Source organism: Tiliqua scincoides, chromosome 2 (assembly GCF_035046505.1).
Source record: "Tiliqua scincoides isolate rTilSci1 chromosome 2, rTilSci1.hap2, whole genome shotgun sequence".
NCBI lineage: Eukaryota > Metazoa > Chordata > Lepidosauria > Squamata > Scincidae > Tiliqua > Tiliqua scincoides.
The window spans coordinates 153,253,187-153,274,839 of record NC_089822.1 but is presented as its reverse complement, the minus strand read 5'-3'; the positions used below and the strand labels follow the sequence as shown (position 1 = coordinate 153,274,839).

The following is a 21,653-nucleotide window of genomic DNA, read 5'->3' as shown; positions in this document are numbered from 1 at the left end:
CAAAGAACTTGTAGGATCAGTTATGCTTCTCAGAGTCAGCTCCAGCACCTTCCTGCTCTCCTATAAAAAGTCACGCGTTAGTCTTGTACATCCAGAAAAATATGACCATCCAAACAGAACACAAGAAAAAGAAATAATAATTTGCTAGCTAGGATGTAGTGAGGGAGAAGTGGCCAACCATGCCATTCATTAAAACCGAGATATACTGATAAACAGTGACGACATTAAGTAAACGTACAATCAGAAGTAACACCCATTGATTGCATGTTTTGCAGCCATGCTGTATAAGCCAGTATACTGGCAAGTAACTCCTACTGAATTCAACATGGCTTGCTCCTGATTAAGTGAATTTAGGATTGTCACCTTCAGCTGTCTTTCAGGCAGCCCAGTCCTATGAAGTCTACTACCCTGCAGTACAACATCACCAAAATGACCACTGCTGTATCCTGTAGGGCCAAAGAGGTAGCCGGAGGTCTCCTCAGGGTAAGGGAACATCGATTCCCTTACCTTGTGTTGGACCCGGGAAGCCGTTGTGAGTCTTCTTGGATTTGTGCTAGCTATCTAGCTATTACACAGACCTACGAAATTGAGGGTCAGAAACGTTTTTCCCAAACTTTATGGTGGTTTGATATGAATTTGGGGTGCCGATTCCAAAAATGGCATCCGTTTTGCCCTATCACATCTAGTTTTGGAGATATAGTATAGCTTCATTAGTGAATGGTTCAAGCAGCTTCCTCATGAGGTGTGTAGGCTTGGTGTAGGCTTCCTCATGAGCAAGCTGCTTGAACCATTCACTAATGAGGCTATACTATATCTCCAAAACTAGATGTGATAGGGCAAAACGGATGCCATTTTTGGAATCGGCACCCCAAATATACCTAGGAACTGGTGTAACATTTAAGGAAGCAAAATATGTGTTGGCCTGTGTTATTAGAGATCTGTATAGAGAGCTTCAAGGCCTGGGGGGGATAGGATATAGTGGCAGCCTCTACTGCAGTCCCCGCTTCCCTCTGGAATCTGAACCACCCCCAGGGCGCCTCCCCCCCCCGTTACCAGCTACACCTCCTCCCTGCCCCCCCCCGCCCTCTCCCTGCTGAACGGTGGTTCACTTACCCTGGTTAGTGGGTGGAGCTCCAGTGCTGGCAGAGGCCTGCCAGCAGCACCGGACTCTATGCAACATGCTTTATGGCACATTTGCAACTGTGTGCATGCCTGTTCCGACAGTGCTAGCTGGCATAGGATCGGGCTGTAAGTTTGCTTACTTAGAAACAAGTTCCACTGAGGTCAATAAAACATTATCTCCCATGCAAATCATATTGAAGGGGGTGAAACCGAAAATGCAAACAGTATCTTGGGAATGCAATTGTTCAGGATGCGTCTTGGCTCTTTAATGGTATGTCTCATTTTAGGGAGAGGGTTCAGTGTACCGTAATAACCCTGATTTGGACTGTGCCATGAAAACATGAGATAACAGTTACTAAGTTCTGTTGCTGCCTTAGCTGCTTTGCACATAACCTGTTTTCCTAGCATGTGGTTTCACATTATTTATTAGCTGTATAAAAGATAGCCTGTGAAAAATGAAATGTATATGATGTATCTCTAACCCAGTGGTGTTGCTGGAAGCTTGGTTTCTGGATTTCCTGATATGTGTATTACTTTTGCTGAGTCTGTGTGTAAGTGGATCATTCCAGGCAACCATTTTGTGCAATAGGTGCATGGTTGTTGCTCTTTTTTCTGTTAGACGTGGGGATCTTTCTTACACAAGAGCTTCTGTTGCAAGTATACTGAATTAGTCCATCACTCAAAAGCAATACCTCAGTGCTGAGTGGAATGTGGTTGGGTGGGTGCCAGAGGAACTACCATTTTTATCACTTTGAATGATCTTTGAATGCTGTGTGACCTTCCTCCTGTGTGGTCTAGCACATTTTCCTGAGTGTTTTTTTTTTAGTAGCATATAGGATTACTGCTAGCTCCCTCCCATTTTGCTGACAAACAGGTCCTACTGATGGTAAATCCATTTAAGCTTAGCACTGAAAGGAAAATATGGAGTTGGAGAACCTGGAAGAGTCCTGAAAGGGCAATGTTATCCCATGTACTCTCTCTTTTATTGGATCTGTATCACTAAAGTCTTGGGTGTCATCCGGTCACTCAGAACAATTCTAGAATCTATTTTGAAGTGAACATGTAGAGAGAGGGTTATTTTTTTCCCCCTTTCAGAATTGTGTCCCCTAAATTACTGTGTCAATCTACTAGTTACAAGGTGCTAAAAAATTAATATGGACAGTGGGTATGAATAGAGGAAGCACTAGAGGAGGAGTGATTAACTGTTCTGTCTGGACAGGTGCTGCCATTTTGAGGATCATTTGCTTGGACAGAACGTTATGTATATATACAAGTGGTTCTCCTTCTTGTAGACTAAGGATAGGGTTGCCATCTTCTGTTTCTCATACAGCTCTTGTGCCTTTAAGAGCACATGACTAGAGGTGTTTGAAAATGGTATTTATTTTACTTGGAAGTAAGCCATTGTGTTCATTAAAACTTAAGCTGTAATCTTGTCTTAAGGCCCAATCCTAAGGAGTGCGCAGTGGCTTACCGCTGGCATGTCCTGTCACAAACATGCCATAAGGCATGTTTGCGTGCCCTAGCACCAGTGCTCTGCCAGCCCAGCGCTGGCTGGCATTGGACTAGAATCAGTGGAGTGCCGGAGATCTGCCGCTCAACGGTCATGCAGACCACCAAGCAGTGGAGAGGTAGATGGGGACATGGGGCGAGGAGTTGTTCTGGGATAGGGAGAGGGGAAAGAGGGTAGGGAGGAGGCATTCCAGGGGAGGGAGCAGGGCAGGAGGGAGGCGGGAGGAGGGATCCAGATCCTCCATGGCAGCCCGACAGAGAGGCTCTTGACTCTATGCTGACCTTTGGGTTGCCGAAGAATCATGTAGCTCCATTGCGGGACTGCTCAGTTTACCCAAGGGAAGGGGATGAAAGTCCCCTTCTCCCGAGGAGGAGGTGGCAGCTGCCTGGAGCGCACAGGATGCAGTGGCAGCCATTTTCAGTGCTGCTGCAGCCCTGTGCGCTGGTGAAAAATAAAATTTATATGATATATCTCTAACCCAGTGGTGTTGCTAGAAGCTTGGTTTCTGGATTTCCTGATATGTGTATTACTTTTGCATTTTGTGTGTAAGTTCCTCACTGGAAACAATGCTTCTACACAGGATACAAAGAATGCTTTCCTAGCATAAAGGTGCTGTGATGAGAAAAGCTTCCCCTGCTAAATTTCTGCATGTCAAATGCACTGTTAACTGCATTGTCATTCTGCTGGAAAAATAACTGGCAACCCTAGCTAAGGGTCCATTTTAGAAAAAGGAAACCAATGACTTTTTCTGAGAACTTTCTGATCTCCACTGTAGGCAATCCTGAGGAGAGCATTGAAGCCAACTTGCACCATTCTACCTTTAATGAAGAGAGAACATAAAAACAACCTGGAGTTCTTTCTGACAAATGTTGGAAAAATCCACTTGACAGGGTGAGTGAAAGACTGTGGGACACAATACAGCCCACATTTCATTTGGGCAACAAGCTGAACAATACCTTCAATTGTCTGTGCCCCAACTAGGTTGCTACCTGAAAGAGCCATTGTTGGTCAAGGATAAGAATGTAGGTGCTGTTTGTGCTGTTAAAAGTATATTTCCATTAGGGTACTTAAAAAATTGAATGCAGTGGTTCTCAAACTTTTCAGTCTCCAGAGCCATTTACACCCTGAAAAAGGTCTCAGGGAGCCCCACTGGTGCATGTGCAGAGCTTCAGGGAGCCCCAGAGCACCAGCGCATGCACAGAATGGTGCAGCACAGAAGAGTAGATAGCAGCAACTTACGATGTGTTTATGGAGTCCCTGAACAGGTCTCAGGGAGTCCCTGGGCTCGTAGTTGTACACTTTGCGAAATGCTGATCTAGTGTGTTTGCTTCCTAAGCTTGATTTGGTATTCCACTTCTCTATGTGCGCTTGTACATGTGTTCATGTTATAGAACTTCATCTCTGACCAATGCCCTGTGATGTTTCAAAAGGTCAACAGTGACGTTTGAATAGAAGGGATGTAGGGAAAGCAAGCATAGTGTGCTTTTAGTGGAGGCCAGGACCTCTGAACTTTGTTGCAGGTTTCCCTAAGCCAACGATTTTCAACCTTTTTCATCTCACGGCACACTGACAAGGCACTAAAATTGTCAAGGCACACCATCAGGTTTTTGACAATTGAAAAGGCACACCATGCTGTTAGTGGGAGGCTCACATCCCCCATTGGCCCTACTAATAAATGACCTTCCCCCAAATTCCTGTGGCACACTTGTGGACCACTCGCAGCACACCAATGTGCCAAGGCACAATGGTTGAAAATGGCTGCCCTAAGCCCATGCTGACTCTTAGCTGTAGGCCTGCGTGAACTGTTATCTATTTGCTACTGCCTCTTGGTCTTCATAAATTCTTGCTCTTTTCCTTCTTCAGAATAAATGTCCTTGCAAACAATCTGTATTCACCTGTTGAATATCCTGCTCCTGTGGGAACTCCACTTATCTCTCCATATATTCAGTGGGACCATAGTCAGACATGGGATGTCCCAAAAGCTGAAGACTTCCCAACAGGTTCTGGGGGATCTGGAGCAGCCACAGTCTACAATATTGGTGTGTACTGGAACTGATATGCTTTTCTCTTCTCTGGAATAGAAACCTGTATTTTTGGAGTGCATCTCTGGGGAGAATATCTTCATACACCTTCTGCTGTTCTAGAGGGGAAAAAAAGCCATGGATGGGGAGGGAGTAGGAAGTGGGGAGAAGAGCTGTTTTCTTGGAAAGATTTGTAACACTGACGTTTCTGTGGTAGGAGGAACAGTGAGAATTCCATGGTTTGGATTTTGGTTAAATATTTGCACATTGCTTTTGAGTCTGGTTGAGTTTTATATTTGGAGTTCTGAAAAGTATGTTTCGTTTTTCTATTGCTGACAGATATGAATCCTGAATCTCCTGATTATTATTTGGTGGGTCACTGCATTGATGGCCGGGTTCTGTACCCAGCAACTGGCTACCTTGTACTAGCCTGGCGTACTCTGGCACGTTCTTTGGGGACCTCCATAGAAGAACTGCCTGTCATGTTTGAAGATGTTGCAATCCATCAGGCAACAATACTTCCTAAGAAAGGTGAGGCTAGCAAAGGTGTCTTGCTAGGCATGTAAGCCTGTTCTCTCAAATTCAAGACAGCAGAGTTTGGTGGACTCATTTTTAAAATAAAAAATAAAAAAAGATCAGGGTATATGTAAGTGAGTTGGGGCAAGTTAACTTTGACTTAACATAAACAGTAGATTTTTTTTGTTACAAGACATATTGCTCATATACTAAGTAGACAGCTTTCTGTCTACTTCTTGAGAAACTAGGCAAGAAGGTTTTTAACTTTCCCTCAAGAAAAACCTCTGTTCTGGATAAGAGATGCAAATAGCTCCATCTAAGGGACTCGCTAACAGCTCAATCCCAAGGGGCCTTTATACCACCAGAATGAGCATTCTGGCAGCGTAAACCAGCATTGCACCAGTAGACTCAGATCCAAGTTGTTCCACGGTGGCTTCTGTGGCTTCCCCCTGGGCAAGGGAATTAATGTCACCTTAATCCTCAGGACTTTTTGACATGCCAAAACTCTCCCATGACAGCAGATATAGCAGAGACTGCATTGGTGCAGTTGCATTGCCATGTGGGGAGTTAGATAGGCTTGGGCTGAGACTCAGTGAAAACCCAACAGTTGTCTTCCTACAGGATGTTAGAGAAAAGTTTAGCAAAAGAAGGCTAAATAAAGCACTGTGCAGGACAGGTGAAAACACTGTGTACACACACACACACACACACACACACACACCCCTGTTTATGTAAGTTGAAATGCTTGGGGGAACAGTGAGGCCTGGGGTTGAAGGTTCCTGAAACATATCACCAAATTCTGGCTATCTTGCAGGTTTGACACAGTTAGAGGTGAGACTCATGCCTGCTTCCCAACGTTTTGAAGTGTCTGGGAATGGAAATCTTGCTGTGAGTGGTAAGTACATGATTCCTGTTAGATGGGCTCTAAAGCCATCAAAGCTGTGTGTAGCTGGCTATTGACTATTCTTGTTCTCTGTGTATTGTGACTACCAGGAAAAATTTGCCTTTTGGAAGAGACTGCTCTTAATAACTTCCATAACCAGCAAATTAATTTGGAGACTCAGCAAAATCCCTCCTCGGAAATGAGCTTATCGAAAGGGGATATTTACAAAGAGCTTCGTCTGCGTGGTTATGACTATGGACCAACGTTCCACGGACTCATAGAATCCAGTAGTGATGGTAATATAATTGTCACATAAATTTGGCAATGAGGATTATTTCTATTCACTTGGGAGACTGATAGTCCAGTCCTATGCTTTCACCCCTGCCAATGCAACAATGCCAACATGGCTACTGCTACATCCTGTGGGGGAGGGGCAGTTGCAAAGGTCTCCTCTGAGTAAATGAATATTTATGCCCTTCCCCGGGGGTAAGTCTCCACAGTGTCTTTTATGACCTAGTGTGGTGAACTCATGTCCCACGGAGTCCAAATGTGGTGGCCCAAAGGTGCTGCTAATTATCTGGGAGGTGGTGTGCTGGCCAGTTACATCATTAGACTGCACCTGCTTGCAGCTGGAGCTGATTCTGGGTTGAGCACAATCAACTGAGCACAATCAACTGGGTTGTGACAGGCAAAATTCAAGGCTGCCTCCAGAAGCAGGCTGCAGACTAGCAGAGAGACAGATGGGGAGACAAAAGAATGAGAATAAGAAAAGAGAAAGGGAGACACGTGAAAGAAGGAAATGAAGGGGGAAAGAGAAGAGAAGTGAAGCAAGAGAGGTGGAAAGGAAGAAGACTGGCTGGAGAGGGGTGAGGATGATAAGGACCAGAGACTGAAAAGGGGATAAAAGACAAAACCAAGTCAGAGTGGCTAGTGAGGGGCTAGAAAACTGAAGACAGGAGGGAACCATACCAGGAGGAAGAGAGAGACCTGGAAGAGGACCAAGGTTCCTTCTGAAGCCTAACCCGGGAGGAGGCTGAGGTCAACAGCCTTACGATCTCTGTAAGGGACCAGATAACATAACTCTGTGTGCTCCAAGAGTAAGCGAGGGGACAGCCCCATGGCATCCTCAACCCTGTCCACCCGAGGGAAACCATTTAGCAATAGGTGTCATGTACACCACTATCCGCACAGGCTCTTCCCTTGGCTATTTCACTTAAAAAGAGCCTGTTAAGGGAGAAGTAACCCAGCAGAGGAAGACCCTGCCTCTTCTATATCACCAGCAATGTAGCCCTTAGTTTAGTTGAAATGTGGATTCATGCTGTTTCTTCTGTATGTCCCCATGGCCTTCCTGAACCCTCTTCAGGTGGAACCACCCCCTTGGGAGGAGAAAGGGAGATGACACCTGACTTGGAAAGCATGAGAATCTTGGGTCTAAACCAGTATAGTTATTGCTATAGAGCAGGAGTCTTCAAACTATGGCACAGGGGCCACAGCTGGCCTGCCACTAGATTTTATGTAGCCCACAGCAACCTTTCTTTTGTCAGAGCATTTGCTAATGATTGACGCTTTTATTCTTTCTATATCATTTCTCAGTTTAAGCATGGCCTTGTTTTTTTGTAATTGTCACCTTTCTCTTTTGTTCTGAATCACATCGTGCTGATTATAAAAAGGTCCAAGTAAAACTCGTTCATACATTCTAATTTCATTCATTTATTTATATAACTGATTTTTTTTTAACCTGCAAAAATGTATAAAATATATGATGTGGCCCTTTTACAGAAAGGTTTGGAGACCCTTGCTGTAGAGCAAGCTTATGGTGTCTTGTTTGCTTGGTTCTAGAACCATCACCCACTGTATATTCTAATGAAATTATTTATTATCCCCAGGGAACTCTGGGAAGGTTCTCTGGAATGGGAATTGGGTTTCATTCCTTGACAGCCTGCTGCATTTGATCATCTTGGGGGAAACAGGAAGAAGTCTGCGTTTGCCAACCAGAATCCGCTCGGTATACATTGACCCAAAACTACACCATGAGCGTGTACACAAATACAGTGATGAGACTGAAGGTAATGGTCACCTCTTTTTTGGTTGGAACAGACCCAGTTCCTTTCTGGAAGCAAATTATATGAAGCTGCTGTGTCAGCCTAATGCAATAAGATGGATTTGTGGGAACCAGAAGACTATTCACAACTGGAGTTGTTATGTAACCCTCAGACTGAATTCTGAGAGATCCTTTCCCTTCTAATTGTACTACAGTTTTTGTGAGATTTCCCACACTTTCAGCTGCTGATTCTCTCCTTCCCTTGTAGCTTTTGATGCCTATGTTGACCATTGCCTGGATACCATCACAGCGGGAGCTGTTCAGATTTCTGGTCTTCATGCTAGTGTGGCACCTCGGCGACAGGAACAGACCCCTCCCACACTTGAGAAGTTTTGCTTTGTGCCATATGTTGAGAGTGGCTGCTTGTCCTCCAATATTCAGCTTCAGTCTAGCTTTGAACAATGCAAAGGTAAAAGGATTATATCTCCCTAGAGCAGCCATTTTCAGCCACTGTGCCATGGCACATGGGTATGTTGCAAGTGGTCCACAGGTGTGCCATAGGAATTTGGGGGAAGGTATTTATTAGTAGGACCAATGGGGGATGTAAGCCCTCACTGGCAGCATGGTGTGCCTTATCAATTGTCAAAAACCTGATGGTGTGCCTTGACAATTTTAGTGCTTTGTCAGTGTGCCATGAGATGAAAAAGGTTGAAAATTGCTACCCTAGAGTGATTTTCTGAGATGATACCCCCTGTGCAAAGTAAACAGCAGGGTCATGAAGGGAGAGCACCATCTCATGTTCTGTTTTATCGAAGTAATTCCCAGCAGCATAAGAAGCCAAGGGTTAGGCTGGTGTGGCTTTCTTTTGAAATTGCTCAGCTCTGTTGTTGAGTCATATTACATTCGAGTCAGATTTATTGTCAAGGAAGAAACAGAGAGAAGCTGGAAATTTAGATCTTATTGATCTTGGCCTGGCTGATAAACACATAACGTCTCAGAAAGAACACATGTAAAGCCCCAAGCTGGATTGTAATTGTAACTGTTGTAATGAAACAGATCTTGCCATTTTCCAAACCATCATATGTATGTTGGCGGTCAAGCAGCAGTCCTAGCAAGTAAACTACATCCTATTTCTCAGTGGTGTCTCAAGGCATGTAACTATATTGAGAAGATGCTTTGTGATATTCATCATCTCAGTGCTCTCAAGTTCACAGTAAATGCTTTTTTTGTCTATGATTTATGAGGCAAATTCGTTCCACAGGCTGTTGAGAGTTGAGTTGCTGGTTAGACAGCTGGCCCTTGATGATAACAAGCCGCTTTGGCTGCAATCTGTTTTCTGTCAGAGGGAAACCTTAGTCCTGAATTGGGTTTTCAATAGAGACAATAATTTTGTCAAGTGTTGCAATCAAAGTCTCTTCAAGTCTTCACTGATCTTAAAAGCTCTCTCTTCTTATTTTCCACCAGTCTTTTCTGAAACAAATAATCCATTCCCTGCATTCCAAGCATTTCATGCCACCATTCCACAGAACAAACGTTACAGAACTTTTTAATAATAAATAAAAATCTAATGTAGCTTTTTGTCAAAAAATCCCATAAAATAAAAGTATTTGCTATCAGTTCACCAGTCTCTTCTCTGATGGCTTAGCCATGATATCCTTTACCTTCTGCAGTCTTCAGTCCCTAGACTTACAGCATCGAGGTAGACAGCAACTAAAAGTTGTGAAAAAACAAGGACTAGCAACATATATATGTGTCAGATAACAGAAGTATTCTAGATACATAGATAACCACTGGTGAGTTTAATGCAATTTTGTGAACAATACTTGCCAGCTGACCAGGTGAGAAGAGCAGAGAAGATAGTATGACATAAATATTTTTGCATCTTCGTTCTTTTTGCTATAGGGTTGATCCAGAGCTTACAGAAAAAGATTGCAAAGCATGGAGTCAAATTGGCTATTCCGGGTGTAGAGAATACTAAGACCCCTGCGCAGGCAGAAGCTGAACAAAAAGGTCTTCTCCACATACTTGCTGAAATATGTCGCTTGGAGCTCAATGGAAACCTCTACTCAGAATTAGAACAGGTTGTGACTCGAGAGAAGCTTCATCTTCAAGAAGACCCTCTTCTAAATGGCTTGCTGGATTTTGCTGAGCTGAAAACTTCTGTAGACATAGCATTGGAGAACATCACCAGTCGCAAGATGAAGATAATAGAGGTCAGCTCCAAAATGCAGCTCTGCAGAGCTCTGAAATCTGCCCTTGGTTTTTGTTCAGGTGCTGGTGACATATAATGCCTCTCATTACCCTTTGCTCTATGTTTGCAGGCCCTGGCAGGAGATGGGCATTTATTCTCAAGAGTTACCAGTATCTTAAATACTCAGCCCATGCTACAGTTAGACTACACTGCCACTGAGCGAACACCAGAAATCCTGGCATCGAAAGAGAATGAACTGCAGGAGATGGGTGTTTCCATTGACCAGTGGGATCCTGCTACCCCACCTCCTGGAAGTATAATCAATGCTGATCTCCTGGTGTGCAACTGCTCACTGAATGCTTTCAAAAATCCAGCTGAGGTGCTCTCAAACATGGCAGCCACAGTGAAGGAAGGAGGGTTTGTTTTGCTGCATGCCCTTCTGAAAGGAGAAACTCTGGGTGAAATAGTCTGCTTCCTCACATCTCCAGACCTTCAAGAGAAACCAGGGCTGTTGACACAGGTAAACTATAAATTCTCTTGTTTATATTCTCTCCCCAGTTGTCTGTAGACCATGCTTAGTTTAAACCTCAGAGTTCTGGGATTTTAAAATAATATGGATGCAATTCTAACTTGCGTTGGAACAAGCAAGCCAGGAGGCTTGCACTGTATCCAGCACAGGATTGTGGCCAGCAGCGGCTTAGCCAGAGGCAAGGGGAAACTCTTCCCCTTACCCCTGGGTAAGGGCTGCTGGCTCCAATGGGTCTCCTCAGATTTGCACCACCTCCTGAGGTGGCACAAGTCTGAAGAGAGCAGAGCGGCCTCAAGCCGCTCCGTTCTCCCCAGAGATGGGGGTTGGGATCCGGCATAACTGCTGGATCCCAGCCCCGCCTCCCCCTCCTCACCTCCCTGCCTGCCCCCAGGGCCGCCCATCGCCCTCCCTCCCCCCGCCCAGGAACGCCTCCCTCCCTCCTCCTCCCCGCCGCCCCCACACCTACCTTTTCTGCTTGTGTCAGTGCAGGCAGGCTGACACAAGCAACTGAGGGGAAGCTGGCGCAGAGGCATCTGTCAGCCTCTGCAAGCTGGCACTTCTCGGAGCACCGGTCTGGCGTCCCCTTGAGGAGGCGCAAACATGCTTTACAGCAAGTTTGTGACCCTTCCAGGCCGGCCCAAGGGACTTGGGACAGCCTAACTCAAGGTTAGGATTGGGCACACCTAAATAAAACCAGTATCAAAGAGGTCTGTGGTTTTGGTTTTTCTTCCTTTTTAAAAGTTAATTTTTAGAGCAGAAAAGAATGAATCAGCAATGGGTTTTAGCCTTGGAAAAACAGGCAACTTTTCTGATGTTCTGGCAAGGGACAGCCATAATGTATAACTGAGAAGAAGAATAACTACAGTAAATGATTGGTTGTTTCATTGGCTACCTCACAAGAACTCACAGGAACTTTTACATTTCATTTTCTGTTAACACACAGTAATTATATACAGCAGCTGCTCATCAGGCTTCTTAAAGCATGTAGGGCAACTTGGAAGGGGGGATAATCTCAGAAGTAGAAATGTAACCTAATAACCTGAATGGCAAAACTCCTACCAAGACTAAGAATGGAGACAAGTAACCCAGTTTCTACATTGTGTCTTTTCCAATAAGTAAGGCAGCAGTTTACAAACTCTCAGGGAGTTTGAAAACCTCTGTAAGTCCTTGTGGGGGAAGGCAGCGGCACAATCCCCAGGATCATGCTACTCGGGGGGTGGTTTACTTCCGGTTTAGCGTAAGTGGAGCACAATCGCTCCTCTCACTTCTAAAGCATTGGGGAGTCCTGCAGACGCTCGTGCAGGGCTCCCCACACCTGCAGGAGGCTGCAAGAGGCTCTGGTAAGTGCACCCAAGCCCCTGCAGCCCCCTGAGTGGCTCGATCCTGGGGATCGCGCCGCTGCCTCCTCCCTGCCTCCTGGCTGCCCCCACCCCTTAAGGGGACAGAGGCCAGGGTCCACAGGCTGGGGTGTTGCAATGCCCCAGTTTGAAAAGCCCTGAATTAAGGCAAGGACAGGGTGAAGAGGTCTTGGAAACCTTTTCTTCACTGAATAACAGATTTGCCTAAAAATAAAATATATATCAGATTAAGGTTGCTATCCCATGCACATGTACCTGGGAATGTCCCATAGATCTTAATGGGACTTGTTTTTGAATAGACGCATAGGATTGCACAGTAAGGCTGCAATCCTATACCAGTTTTCCTGGGAGTAAGCCCCACAGAACATAGAGGGATTTACATATGAGTAAACTTGAATAAGATTGTGCAGTTAGTGTTGTAAATATCTTTGGTTTATACTGTCCAAACAAAAATACTACTCAACAAATGTTCAGTATATGATATGTGCATCATATGCAAATATTCTGCACATATGCAGTGTGGATTAATGTATGCACATTTCATGCAGCCCAACTTAGGTGCAAAGTGATAGTCAAATAATCCAGATGAGCAGACATCTGACATCAGAACAATAGTGGCAATACTGTTTGTTACATGGAGCTTACAACTGAATAAATCTTTGTTGAAGAATCACTTGATGGTCCCCATTTAATGATCCTCATTCTGCTTGACTTGACAGGAAGAATGGGAGGAAGTATTTAGCAAGGCCAGTCTGAATTTGGTTGCTGTGAAACGATCCTCGTTTGGTGCAGCCCTCTTCCTATGCCGCCGGCCAGCTCCTGCCAAGAAGCCTATTTTCTTGCCTGTGGATGAGACTCATTTCAAGTGGGTGGAACCTCTGAAGGTAAGGATGTCCAATACGGGAAAGCATTGCTTTTCATCCTTGCTCCTTCACCTTCTATGCAGATGTTCTTTACAGAAATCACTCTTTTCTGTTCTGTCTTAATTGAGTTGACTGGGATTTCTTTTCCAGGAAATGCTAGCAGAGCCTTCTGAGCAGTCCGTGTGGCTCACTGCTACTAGCTGTGGCACCTCAGGAATTGTTGGTATGGTGAATTGTTTACGCCAAGAACCTGGAGGTCACAGAATCAGGTACAGTACTTCAGTGTCTAGTGACAGGTCCATTTGATGTCACTTCTTATGGACATTAGATACAATTTCAGGAAAATGGGAAGTAGATTAATGTCTTGTTTTACTCCCCAGGTGCCTTTTTGTTTCCAACTTGAATGCTTCTTCTCCAAAGCCTTCCACCAGCATTTCCGACAAGGAAATACAGCAGATTCTACAGAATGACCTGGTGATGAATGTTTATCGTGACAGGAAGTGGGGCTCTTTCAGACATCTCCAGCTAAAACAAGGTGATACTTTTGATCAAGGCCAGACAACTTGTAGCAGCATTTCTTTCAACAGGGATTGGTAAAAATCAAGTGTAAGAGAGGCTACCTAGTCCAGTCTCTCTGTCCAATGAAAGGAAATGGTCTCTTTGTGATCTTCTTGGAACACTGGTGTCCTGCTTCCCTGAAATAACTAGTTTCCTTTTCAACCAATCACTATGACTTGTTAGTTAGTTGGGATTGTAGACAGAAAGTCTTGGGAAGGGCAGAGTGAAGAAAAAATAAACCTGTTGTTAAGGGAAAATCTTTCAACTTTCCTTAGTTTTTCAGATGTTGAAGGAACCTATTATCTCCACTAGGTTTCTATGTGTAAAATACCAGGCTGGTGACTGCTCCATTTGTTCTTCTGCAGCTCAACCTGAAGAATTAACTGAATATGCATTTGTGAATGTCTTGACACGTGGGGATCTTTCCTCCCTTCGCTGGATTGCTTCTCCACTTCGCCATTTCAAAACCACCAATCCCAATGTCCAGCTCTGCAACGTTCATTATGCTTCTCTAAATTTCCGTGACATTATGCTGGCCACAGGGAAACTCTCCCCAGATGCTATCCCAGGTAAGTTGGGAAGTATTTTTTAAAACGGAGGCTTCACTATGTGAGCTTGCCACAATCCATAAGTCATCACCTTGCCTTGTGCAAATGTATATTCTAAAAATGGCAACCCAGTCTTATGCTTGACCCTTCCCCACACTGTTTTGCCCCCAGCCCTCCCATCTCTTCTGCTGACTTACCTGCTTTGGCAGTCAATGGGAGAGCTGACAATACACACAGGAAAGCTCCAACCTTCCTGCTGGCATCCTGGCAACTCACTTCATAGTGCATTCCTGGAAATTGCTTTATGGCACTTTTCAGCAGGTTCAATCACTTGCAATTAAAAGATCTAATGTAACAGAACTGGGAAAAGCACCTGGCTGAGAGTCATTGTCAGAGAAGACTAGCGTCCCAATCCTAATGGTGCTTAGTGCTGGCAGAATGAGCATTCTGGTGCTGCTAGGTGCCTTCTGGCAGTCGCAAAGCACAACATGCTGGAACAAGTGGGATGGCCACCAATGAAACTGGTTGGCACTGCACAGCAATGAACTGAGGATGCCTACTGCAAAGTTTAAAAACAAATAGTATTTAATGCAGGCAGTGTTCAAACTTCTAGAAATCAGGTGTGATTTTCTTCCATATTCTATGTTGTAACCTGTGATTGAGGCAGAGATTGAATTGACCTTATATTTCAGTTGTCAACCATACATGATATTTGATGGGCCCAGTACTGTGGCATGGTTCTCAAACTTTTTAGTGCCAGGACCCACTTTTGAGAATGACATTATTTTGGGACACTGCGGAAGTGATGTCATTAACCTGGAATTGATGTCATGACCAGAGGTGGCATCATCAAGCAGGAAATTTTTAACAACCCCCATATAATAAAATGAAATAAAATTATGTTAAAATTTAAAATAAGTTTAAAAATTTATTTAAAATTGAGAAGAACCTTCTTAAACCTCCCACACAATTGCTGATCTGTTTTCTTTAAAATTGCCAAGCATCCCAAAGGCTGAAATCCTATCCACGCTTACCTAGGAGTAAGCCTTATTGACTATCGTTTTTAGAAGTATATGCATGGTAGCCTAAAAGTACAGATCTATAACATTTCCACAAAGGCAGTCACATACTATGGTAGCATCAAGTCTAGTATATTAACCACCTGATCCACAATGAGAAACAGTGATGTATATAATTCTTTTTAATGAATGTTTGGTTGTCAACACTTTACACAAGCAGTTTCACTTATTGTAATTGTTATTCAATTATTTTTCAGGAAACTGGACATTGCAACAGTGCATGCTGGGAATGGAATTCTCAGGCTGTGACCCTGAAGGAAAGAGAGTGATGGGATTGCTGCCAGCTAAAGGCCTGGCTACAGTAGTAGATGCTGATAAGAGGTTCCTGTGGGAGGTGCCACAAAACTGGTAGGTCAGGTTGCATGTTCTCCCCCTTTTGGACTAGGTCGCATAAATTCTACAACTGCCTCCTTTGAGGGTGCATGTGTTTTCAGAATGAATTGGTTTTTAATGCAAGGAGTATGTCAGTAACAACTGATCAAACTTGTTGCTTTGAAATTACAGAGTCAATATCTTAGAGTTTTATGGAGTTATTGAGCCCAATCCTGAGCTCCGTGCACCAGCTTACTGCCGGGCATAAGGCACAAGGCACGTTTGCAAGCCCTAACGCTGGGCAAGCGCTTGTGTTAGCCCAGTGCTGGCCGGCATTGGGCCAGCGCCGGGTGGGTGCCCGGGCTCTGCTGTTCCACAGTCACACGGACCGCGAAGCAGTGGAGAGGAAATTGGGGGCGTGGGGGAAAGTGTGAGGGTGGCATTCTGGGGAGTGGGGAGGCTGGTGGAGGGCAGGGCGGAGGTGTGACAGGGAGGTGGGAGGTGGGGAGAGGGCAGGGGGAGGCGTGCCGGAGGGAGGGAGCGGGGAGGAAGGGAGGCGGGATCGGTGAAGCTTTGCTCCACTGGATCCAAAGCCTCTGCGTCAGGCTCACTGCCCAACATGGAGACTTTTACCCATTGCAGAGCTACTCCCTTTACCCAGGGGAAGGGGACAAAAGTCCCCTTCTCCCAAGGTACTGCCCACAGCTGCCTTGGGTGTGCAGGATGTGCCGGCAGCTGTTTTTGGTGCCACCGCAGCCATGCGTCCCTGCAGCTCAGGACTGGGCTGATAATCACCAACCTGTATTTGGTGCTTCAGTCAGCAAACTCCTAAGGTCACGTCCAGGAGATCTGGTGAGGCCCTCCACTGTGGATTCAGAACCTGCGGTGAGTCAAATCCATGGATTCTGAACCCACGGGTAAAAAGGGCCTACCTGTATTCACTTTTTTAAAACTAAAGGTAGACTGAAATGACTTTTCATATACACATATTGTTGGTTGAAATACATGGGCACTCCATTTTGAGCTGAAAATGTAAGATAGATTTGCTCCAAATTCAACATGTTCTCTCTGTGCGTTCTTTGAAAAGAATTGCAGTAGTGTCTCCTGGGGGTGATAACTGGCTCAAAATAAAAACGTGTTAATACCTTAAAAAACTTCTCTTGGTTTCTTCAGGACTCTAGAAGAAGCAGCCTCTGTACCAGTGGTATATGCCACAGCTTACTACGCTTTGGTGGTTCGAGGTGGCATGAAGAAGGGCGAGAGTGTGCTTGTTCATTCAGGCTCTGGTGGCGTGGGCCAGGCAGCCATTGCTATTGCCCTAAGCATGGGCTGCCGCGTGTTTGCTACTATTGGTAAGTAGCAACATCCTTCTTTTCAGTCATTCTGGCTCTACATTCTAAGAGCTCCTGATGCTTAATATAGGTTTCTGAGGAAGGAAAAACAAAGCTGTTTGTAAGGCATTGGAATTTTTCAGAAGCATAATACCGGTGCTACTTTTCTGCATTTAGGCTCTAAAGAGAAACGTGAATATCTGCAAACTAGATTCCCCCAACTCGATGCAAATAGCTTTGCCAGTTCTAGGAATACTTCCTTTGAGCAACATGTGCTGAGAAACACCAATGGAAGAGGTAAGTATAACTATCATAGCCAGTATGAATAAAGCCTCACTGGAATTTCAGAAAATTTTAATCATTAGCATACGCATGCACACAGAAATGCACATTATATGGCAGTGTGAGGAGAGTTTGATGGAGTTGCTCATCCTTGTAGGTGTCGATCTTGTGTTGAACTCCTTGGCAGAAGAGAAGCTCCAGGCCAGTCTGCGCTGCCTTGCTCGACATGGGCGCTTCTTGGAAATTGGCAAATATGACCTGTCTAACAATACACCCCTTGGTAAGATTTCATTGTGTCACCTTGTCTGTGTCACTGTCACAAAAATGTACAGTTTAGGCCTAGGTTAGCATGTGAAGCCTGAACCAAACTAAGTCAGTAATGGAGAAGTGGCTAGCAGTTCCTAGCTGCAAGAATGTGTGTAAACAAACAAAAAGATTGTCCTTTGCTGGCCAGAAAGGACAGACAACAAGAATTACAACCCACTGGAATGTTTAACACCTCAGTAGACTGAGGGGCGCCTGATCAAGCAGAAGGAATGCAGCTATGGATCTCCCGTTGAGAGGGTTAAGAACTAGGAGGGCTAGCAACCAGGCCCACTTCGAGAAGGTTCTGTCCTCAAAAGTTTCTGATTGGACAGTCTAAATAAGTCACCTCAGTACTATTAGCATAAGAAGTATGATAATGAGTGCCCCAAGGGGTGTGTCCGGTTCTTCTTGGGCAGAGTTTTTGGGTGCAACATCCTGCATGCTGTGAGCTCCATTGTCCAACATGGGCATCTGGCCTCACAGGTAGCCTGGAGCTAAAAGATCTACAAGAGTAACTGACCCAGGTGAGAGATAGGTATTAATAGAGATAGCCAGCTAGCTTTATTATTTTATTGCTGATATGTTTCCTAGATGTTTATGCCTCTAGCATTTACTGCCTTATGTAACTTTATGTAACCTTATGTACTTGGTTGGCAACCTTCAGTCTTGAAAGACTATGGTATAAGCCTACAGCACCTGATATTCCCAGGCGGTCTCCCATCCAAGTACTAACCAGGCCTGACCCTGCTTAGCTTCCAAGATCAGATGAGATCAGGCATGTGCAGGGTAAATGAGCCACATAAAGCCTAAATAAAGCCACATAAAGGAGCCTTATGTACTTAATAAACTAAAATATCTTTTACTATGTTGTTTCATTGTCTGTTGGGGACAAAGGTTCAGAATCCTGCCTAGCCATTCAGCAAGCTACCAAGTACTCATTGAGGTCTAGTAACTTGAGGACTGAAGCTTTAATTGGAGAAAGCGCTCAGTGCCTGCAAGGGATAGAGTTAAGCCTAGAGGGTCTCAGTGTCCCTGGACTGAGACACTGGCACATACAGGGTGGTGGCAGTACTACTGAACAGGGGGCCTTGAGGGCTTTATCGTTTGAGAACCAAGAATTCTGAGCACCCCAAACCCCCCTAAGTTTGCGACAGTCACCTTGACTGCTGTGGGACTGAGGTCCCTGTCTTCATAGTTAAGACCCTCATGTAGATTTATATATGGATCCTGTCAGATAACACTGTGACTGGTGCCTCTGTGGAGTACTGGCTACCTGTTCTCCCAAATGAATTAATAAACCCCTTGATTAGACTAGGGTGGGTCCTGGCCCTCTTATTTTCCTTAGGTCTACTGCCCTGAGCCAGAACATCCTGCTGCTCTCTAGCTGATTTTGATCCTACATCTATTTACAGCCTGCCTGGTGCCCAAACCATGACACTTCTATTAATAATAATAATAATAATAATAATAATAATAATAATAATAATAATAATAATAATAATAATAAACTTTATTTCTATCCCGCCCTTCTCCCTAAAGGGATCCAGGGCGGCTATTATTAGCTCATCCTCCCCATCTCCTAACAGCCAGTGGAATATCCCTTTACTTTTCCAGTGATTATTTACACTGGAATAATCCCTCTGAAGTAAATAGAATTCACCAACAAGTGGCTGCTGAACATCTTCCCAATTCAGTTCTCTGTGAAGGTTTTGTTGCCAAGATCATGATGAACATAGCTTGCAGCCGATGCCTTCTGCAGAAAATTTGTGTGGATAGGGTTTCTGTGGAATTGGTCTCTCCTGATCTTGCCCATGTCACTTCAGTTAAAGTCCAGTGGACTCTAATCTTGCGGAGAAGCTTTATTGAACTTCATTTTGACCAAAACACAACCCCCTTCCCTTTAATTATACTACTGTTTCACTCTAATTCATGGGTTTCCAAACCCCCCCACCCCACCTCCACCGGGGTCAGATGCTGCCCACGGCCAGCCTCAGTCTGGCCCACGGCCAGCCTTTTGTCCCCGGAAAGCCTCTGGCCCACTTGGCCGAACATGACTGGAACTGTGCTCTGGTTGCATCTGGAGGGTGTTCTAAGGGCCAGAGAGTTTGAATGAATGAGCCCATTCATTCATTTATTCACTCAGATGAATAAATTCCATCTGAGTGAATAAGTTCCATCTCTAATTTATTTATATAAATTTTATAATTAAATATTTTTTCCGGCCCTCAACACCGTGCCAGATATTTGATGCGGCCCTCTGGCCAAAATGTTTGGAGACCCCTGCTCTAATTGGTTGTCAAATATGTGAATTAATTTTGAAGTGCCAAAACATTTTAGTGGCAAAAGAGACCACAAAGTAGGATAACAACTGTGTTACTTTTTCAAGGAATGGCCCTGTTCCTAAAGAATGTAGCTTTCCATGGGATCCTACTAGATGCCATTTTTGAGGAGGGAAACAGCGAGTGGGAGATGGTGTCAGGCTTGCTGCAGAAGGGCATCAAAGATGGTGTGGTAAAACCACTGCGGACAACTGTCTTCAACAGAGATGAGACTGAAGCTGCCTTCAGATATATGGCACAAGGAAAACACATTGGAAAAGTCATAATCAAGGTATGATTCTTTGGACTTTATTGGTGACTTAAGAATCTCATGTGTGCGAACTGCAGTGAACAGCTATGACAGGTGATGGTGATAACTGCCTTTGTAAGACAGAAAAAAGAATAGATGTAACTTACAGATTTTTTTAAAACTACCAGTATAATGTTTAATCCATTGCCCAACGTTAGGGATCAAATGTGTACACCTGTGGGCCGGGCAAAAACGGGGGTTAATCAGCATTAATTTTAATCTGATTCATCCCAGACCTGAGGTGCGGTAGTTTCTCTGAACATATCTAAGAATCTATCTAATCCCTGGAGGCTATGTTTGATCAGTTCAAGTCCTAACTTTTTCCTTTTGCATAATATTTTTCCTGCAAGAACATAGATCGACCAGCTTATGAAATTGTACCACTTCAATATGACTAGAAAGAACAAGCGTGTATTTCTTCTCTGATGTTAAAAATTGTGTTTAAGAAATCTTCTTGGCAGGTGATCAGCAAGCAATCTCAACATATCCTTGTCTGGCAAAAGCACAGGAGGAAAACCATCAAGCATATGGGGGTTTTTTTGAAGGGGGGCATGGCATCACCTATGGCTATATGAACAAAGGACCCACTTCAGTTTTATTCTGTTTGATGATTTGTCTGTATGTTGATGCAGGTCCATGAAGAAGAGAAGAAAAATCCTATGGAGGAAACTAAAGTAACCCAGCTTCCTGCTATCTCCCGAACATCTTGCCCATCAAGCAAATCCTATATCATCACAGGAGGCCTTGGGGGATTTGGCCTAGAACTAGCTCAATGGTTGGTTGAAAGAGGGGCAAAAAAGCTTGTGCTGACATCTCGTTCTGGCATCCGAACTGGTAGGTTAAAAACCAAAAGCAATTAATTAGAAAGAAGGAATATATGAGTAGTAATAATGAGAGATTCCCCAATTCATGACATTCTAGAACTTTGGGCTCAGAGTTGTTTGTTTTCTTTATTAAAAGCTTAAAGGGGAGGAGAAAAATAAAATAGTTGCTATTTTGTGCTTATATGTTCTGCTTTGAGCTATTTTTATTAATATAGCTTCATTGTAAAGATAGAAAAATGGAGGGACCTAGAGCCTCAACAGGATCTTAATATGAACTTTTCTGATTTAACTGTAATCTGTGGGCATTATTCTACAATTGCAGGATGGGTTTCTCCTGCTTGTATTTTAAATGTGACTTTCATTTCCAGACACTGAAAAGTTTAGCCAAATTTTTCTTGACTTTTTATGACCCAAAACACAGCAGAAAGTGCCACTTTCATGTTTCCAGTGCTTATTCTAGTGCTCATTTCTCTCACTTTTCAGGTTACCAGGCTAAACGAGTCCAAGAATGGAAGCAGCTGGGAGTCGAAGTTCTAGTGTCAACCAATGATGTTGGGACTCTTGAGGGGGCACAACGCTTAATAACAGAAGCTTCTCAGCTTGGGCCAGTTGGGGGTATCTTCAACTTGGCTATGGTAGGTGACAAGTGCTTAGGATTAAAGTGGCTGTCACGGTTCTTCTTTGTATGGGCAGTCCATGTACTGAAGCAAGTTAACTAGTGATACAAGGTTAGCTTTCTTGGTACTAGACA

The 21,653-nt window shown here is 44.2% G+C and overlaps 1 protein-coding gene and 1 pseudogene across 1 annotated transcript in view; one reads left to right on the top strand and one right to left on the bottom strand.

Annotated features, from left to right (window-relative positions):
* The window catches only part of FASN (fatty acid synthase), a 75,795-nt gene that overhangs the window by 38,145 nt on the left and 15,997 nt on the right, over positions 1–21,653 (top strand). Inside the window, exons 15-34 of the mRNA XM_066615773.1 lie at positions 3,408–3,523; positions 4,496–4,671; positions 4,993–5,184; positions 5,984–6,064; positions 6,163–6,348; positions 7,939–8,118; positions 8,362–8,562; positions 9,996–10,306; positions 10,415–10,804; positions 12,891–13,055; positions 13,185–13,303; positions 13,415–13,569; positions 13,958–14,161; positions 15,417–15,567; positions 16,705–16,883; positions 17,040–17,159; positions 17,302–17,424; positions 19,837–20,060; positions 20,711–20,912; positions 21,386–21,537. Coding sequence (XP_066471870.1) covers positions 3,408–3,523; positions 4,496–4,671; positions 4,993–5,184; positions 5,984–6,064; positions 6,163–6,348; positions 7,939–8,118; positions 8,362–8,562; positions 9,996–10,306; positions 10,415–10,804; positions 12,891–13,055; positions 13,185–13,303; positions 13,415–13,569; positions 13,958–14,161; positions 15,417–15,567; positions 16,705–16,883; positions 17,040–17,159; positions 17,302–17,424; positions 19,837–20,060; positions 20,711–20,912; positions 21,386–21,537 — 3,627 coding nt within the window. The remainder of the gene's footprint in view (positions 1–3,407; positions 3,524–4,495; positions 4,672–4,992; positions 5,185–5,983; positions 6,065–6,162; positions 6,349–7,938; positions 8,119–8,361; positions 8,563–9,995; positions 10,307–10,414; positions 10,805–12,890; positions 13,056–13,184; positions 13,304–13,414; positions 13,570–13,957; positions 14,162–15,416; positions 15,568–16,704; positions 16,884–17,039; positions 17,160–17,301; positions 17,425–19,836; positions 20,061–20,710; positions 20,913–21,385; positions 21,538–21,653) is intronic.
* LOC136643213 (5S ribosomal RNA) lies at positions 18,135–18,253 on the bottom strand (annotated as a pseudogene).